General features: G+C 45.7%; 1 protein-coding gene across 6 annotated transcripts in view; it reads right to left on the bottom strand.

The window, feature by feature from the left end:
• Ccdc190 (coiled-coil domain containing 190) overlaps positions 1–3,654 on the bottom strand; it is a 7,382-nt gene extending 3,728 nt beyond the window's left edge. Inside the window, exons 1-3 of one of the 6 annotated variants that reach the window (XM_023699751.1) lie at positions 3,492–3,652; positions 3,199–3,381; positions 2,207–2,534 (exon numbers count right to left, since the gene is read on the bottom strand). In XM_023699751.1, coding sequence (XP_023555519.1) covers positions 2,207–2,387 — 181 coding nt within the window. In that variant the 5' untranslated portion in view covers positions 2,388–2,534; positions 3,199–3,381; positions 3,492–3,652. Of the gene's footprint in view, positions 1–2,206; positions 2,535–3,198; positions 3,382–3,491 lie in introns of all 6 variants that reach the window. The other 5 variants (XM_023699753.1, XM_023699755.1, XM_004639962.2 and 2 more) reach the window with 5 other exon arrangements.
• Positions 3,655–4,483: the final 829 nt, after the last annotated feature.

Raw genomic sequence — 4,483 nt, 5'->3', positions numbered from 1 at the left:
TTTTTTGTACAGGATCTCACTACGCAGCTTGGACTCATAGTGATCCTCCTGTTTTCAGCCTCCCCAGCACTAGGATTACAGATGTGTGCCACCATGCCAGGTCTTGATCTCTGGCTCAGTGTGCCTGGGGGTGGGGCTGGCTTGGCATGGGGTACTCGGGATCAAACCCTGGTCCCTGAGCTTGCCTAAGCAGGTGCTGCAGGGGCTTAATCTACTGAGCTATCTTACTGGCCCTTGTGATAATTTTTTATAAGCAGAACTACCCAGCAATTTAAATAGAGCATCTTGAAGGCAGAGACCATGTTTTTCTGTTTTTTTTCCTACCTGCTTCCTAACCCCTGAGTAGCTGTAACAGTGTTGGGGAGGGCCTGGTGTGGTACGCCTGATCCAGAATGGCCCACTGAGTTAGCACCAGTGAAAACCACAAATATGCGAGTCAACACTCTAACCTATTGATCCAAATATCAAAGATGAGGACTGGAAATACAGATTTTTTTTTTTTTTTTTAGGAAAATACATATGTCTTAAGCAACCCACTAATTTAAACACCATTGAATCTCAACATTTTTCTTAAATGAATCATGGAAAAATATTGTTGAACATGATGCCTAGTAACTACTGAGATGATACATTTTATTTATTTATTTTTCTGTCCCTAAATCTTACCGTCAACAACTCTGAGACATAGGGAGAATATGGAACATGGAGACCAACACCACTGAAGGGAACTTTCCTACTTCCTGATCCAGAGCCTTTCTACTTCCTGGTCCAGAGCCTTTCTACTTCCTGGTGTAGAGCCTTTCAATATACCAGAGAGGAGTCAAATTCTCCACCAGCCAGGATGGCCACCCACCTAGGGACTTGCTTTCTATTCTATACACCTTCCTGAGAGGAGGGAGCTGGTCTGCAGTGTCTTTTTTTGAGAAGTGAAGTAAGAAACAACAAAATGCCTTCTCAGATCCCTTTCCAGTGTGTATCCTCTCATTCGAGGTTGATTTAACATTTATTGCAGACAGAGAAGTTAAGAGCAGAGGGGCTCTGGTGCTTAGTCAGAGGCCTCTTTCAAGGCCAATGAGACTAGAAGTTATCCTATATAATTAGAAATAGCTGGAGGTTAGAAATAACTTACAGGCCAGATGCTTGGGTGTTACTCTTGGTTTTGTGTTTTTTTTTTTTTTTTTTTTGTTACAATAAACTGTGTAGATCTGAAAGACTGTATATGCAGTCATGGCACCTGTCGCATCATTTCCAGCAATCCTGTGTCCTGGCATCTGCCTTAGCAAGGGATGAAGTCTCGAGGAGCTAAGTTGCTCCATGCAGAATTTTGAAGTAACTCAAAATCCAATTATTTTAATGATTATGTAAGGAGAGCTAGGTCATATAAACTGTAACACTGTGACACTTGTCAATTGAACAGGAGGAGGGTATTGATTCTGTAACACTGATACAGTTCTGCAAGAGGAAACACATCCACAGCATTGAGTCTGTGTGTAGGTGCTGTTGCAAATGATTGCTGGATCCTTACATAACCTCACAAGGTAGGGGATATTGCTTTTATTTCACATTGAGGAAACTGAAATCCTAACCCTGGAGATTATTTTTCTTCTTAAATTTTATAAAGTAGGTAAGACTAGTGACTTAGGCCAGGCTTGGTGACACCCGCCTGTAGTTCCAGCACTCGGGAGGCTGAGGCAGGAGGATTGCTGTGAGTTCAAGACCAAACTGGACTACAAAGTGAGCTCAAGACCAGTCTGAGTTGCACAGCAAACCCATGTCTCAAAAAGACAAAAAAACAAACCAAAAAAAAAAAAAACCCAAAAAAAAAACCACCCCAACAACAAAAAAAACCCAAAAATAAAAACAAACTATAGGGACTTGGACCTTAGTAACTGCTTAATAGATGGTGTGAAGTCTGAAAAAGAAAGGACATAAACAAGGGATAAAACCAAACCAGCTCAGAAATAATAAAAATAGAGCAGAGTTAGCAATAAAATAAGAAAGTGAGCAGTCAAGGATTGAAGCAAGAGGCTGAATCTCAAAGAGGAGAGCGGTTGGAGCCTGAGAAGGCAGCTCAACCTTGTGAGTGGCCTGCTCCAGGGAGCTGTGGGGCTGTGGGGTGGGCAGGGACTGAGGGCCATATGGAGCTTGGAAGTCCTTGGTTTCTGCCTTCCCTCCTGGACCTCTGGTGCACGGGTCCCCAGCTTACCTTGCTGGAGCCTCTGCAGGTCTTTCTGGAGCTGTCTCTGCTCTCTGCTCAGCGACTTGATGTGGTAGAGGCAGACTTCTTCTAGTTTCCGCAGTCTTTGGCCCAGTCTGACTTGGGCTTGCCTGGCGTTCTTCCTCTCAAAGTCGAAGTGCTTGTGGAGGGGTCCCCTGGCCATGCTCATCTGTGCCCTCTTTGTGACCTAGAGATGGTGAAACTGGATCTTCCCAGGCACCACGGCGGTCCTGATAAAGCCAGGCTGAGAGGCTGATTCCCGACACTCAGTCTGAGATGAGTGTTTGGAGCTTGTGTATGCTGAAACCACAGCTGGCTAACAGATAAATCACACTGTTGGGAAATGGTCCACGCAGTACAAAGAGTTTCCAGAGTGACATAGAAAGATGGAGATGAAGTCATTTCTCTGTGCCTCAGCCCCCTTAGTAGTGGAACAGTGATTGACAATAGCCTCTCTACATGCCCCCCATTCAGGTCAACTGAAAAACATATGAACAACTCTTGGGGGGAGCTCTATCTATGCCTATATTTATATCTATATCTATCTCTCCATCTGTATCTATATCTATACCTATATGTAACTATGCCTGACAGGAAAAGTCTCTTCACCTTTCCTTAAAGGTTCTCAAGGAGCCTGCTCAGAGGCCTGGAGAGAACCTGGGGATTTAGGGCTCCAACATTCGGGGACCCCTGAGTGCTTGCACACACTCAGCCTGTGTCCTGTTTTGCACCAGTGTGTGGGTCAATGAGACACTGTTCTCCATCTCAGGGAGCTTTCAGACATGCCTGTCTGGAGTTTGATGATTAAGAACAAATCTGAACCACTGATATCTCAAAGAGTTGGAACTACTGATTAAAAATAAAATGCCATCCAAGACGAGCTGTCCAGATGACACAGGGAATTCAGTCTGGGAACAAGCTCCTCTCCTGACTTACCCAGCTTCTTCTTAGATTTTGGATGCTGAGCCTACACCACATACCTAGATGCCCAAAGCCGAGTGAATGCCTGTGTCCCTCTGACTCTGGCTCCGGGGTGCAGGGCCACAATTTTCTTTTCCTCAGAGTCCTTCAATACTTAAAGAGCACAAGAGCTATGTGCCCAGGATCTACACAGTTTGTACCAAGAAAGGTTTAATGTTGATATTACAGGAAAATTATTATCACTAAAAGAAAGGATAAATCAAGACAAAAGAAAGAAATTATATCCAGGCAGCTTGATTTAGACTCTAATCTGTCTAAACTTTCACTGCAGATCAAAAGGAATAGCACTTACCTACATTTTCAGGGTTCTCTCCATGGGAGACATTGCTTGGTCCTTTTGTGATATTTGACTGAGTCTGGATTAATGAGCTTGTTGTTTTGTTCAGTAAACTTACAAGCCCAGTGTGGGTGAAGGAGGGGAGGGGACTTTGAAGAGCGCTGCAGGGCAGAATGTTGATTGACTACACTTGAGGGCTCTCTTTTTTCCCTGCCCAGCTCCCTGGTCGGGAACACTCGCTATGTGGGCCATGGACACCAGTTCTTGGAGGAGACTTGAGAGCTTTGAATCACCGTGAGGGAGCAGGAGCCTGCCCGGGCTGAGCCCTCTCCTAGAGGGGCCCACATTGCTTCAAGGCAGTGTCCATGGGAGGCAAGAAGGAAAGCAGGGAGGGCTCTGGTGCCCTTCACCGCCTGTCCTTGTGCCTCTCTTGCCTCCCCCACCCCCTCCTCTTTTGCCTGGCTTCCCTGCCCTCACTCTTGTTCCCGTTTCTTGGAAACCACCTCTGGCCCCCAAAGAAAGCACCTTATTCTTTCTGTCATGATTGTGCGCATTTTACCCAAGAAAGTACTGAATGCGTTCGTTCTGTCTTTTTGCCCACCACGCTGACTGTTCCCAGGCTGCAGTCCCTGTTTAGTGCACTTCAGAGCTTACTCAGGTTGTCAGAGTGGCAAAAATAACTTCAGGCAAAGGGAAATTTTTATCAGCTTTTGGACTTGTATTTAGATTGCCGCCATGGGAGGCAGAGTGGGACCCTTGGTTATGTCATGTGACACTGGGTGGGACTTTTACTGGTGTTCTGGGGCTTCATATGAGAATAAGAGGCAACAATACACCCTGATTTGGAGACTGGCTGCCAACACTGGGGCCTGATAATCCCCCTAGGGTTTATTGAGAGGCAGCTAAACAGGCCCTATTACCCACAATCATCACCCAGCAAACAAGCTATTATAAGGAGATTACTGGTAGGGGAGGGGGGGAGAGAGAGGGGAGAGAAGGGGGGAGAG

The sequence above is a fragment of the Octodon degus genome, unplaced genomic scaffold (assembly GCF_000260255.1).
Source record: "Octodon degus isolate 3935 unplaced genomic scaffold, OctDeg1.0 scaffold00116, whole genome shotgun sequence".
Classification (NCBI taxonomy): Eukaryota; Metazoa; Chordata; class Mammalia; order Rodentia; family Octodontidae; genus Octodon; species Octodon degus.
This window is presented reverse-complemented; position numbering and strand designations above follow the sequence as displayed.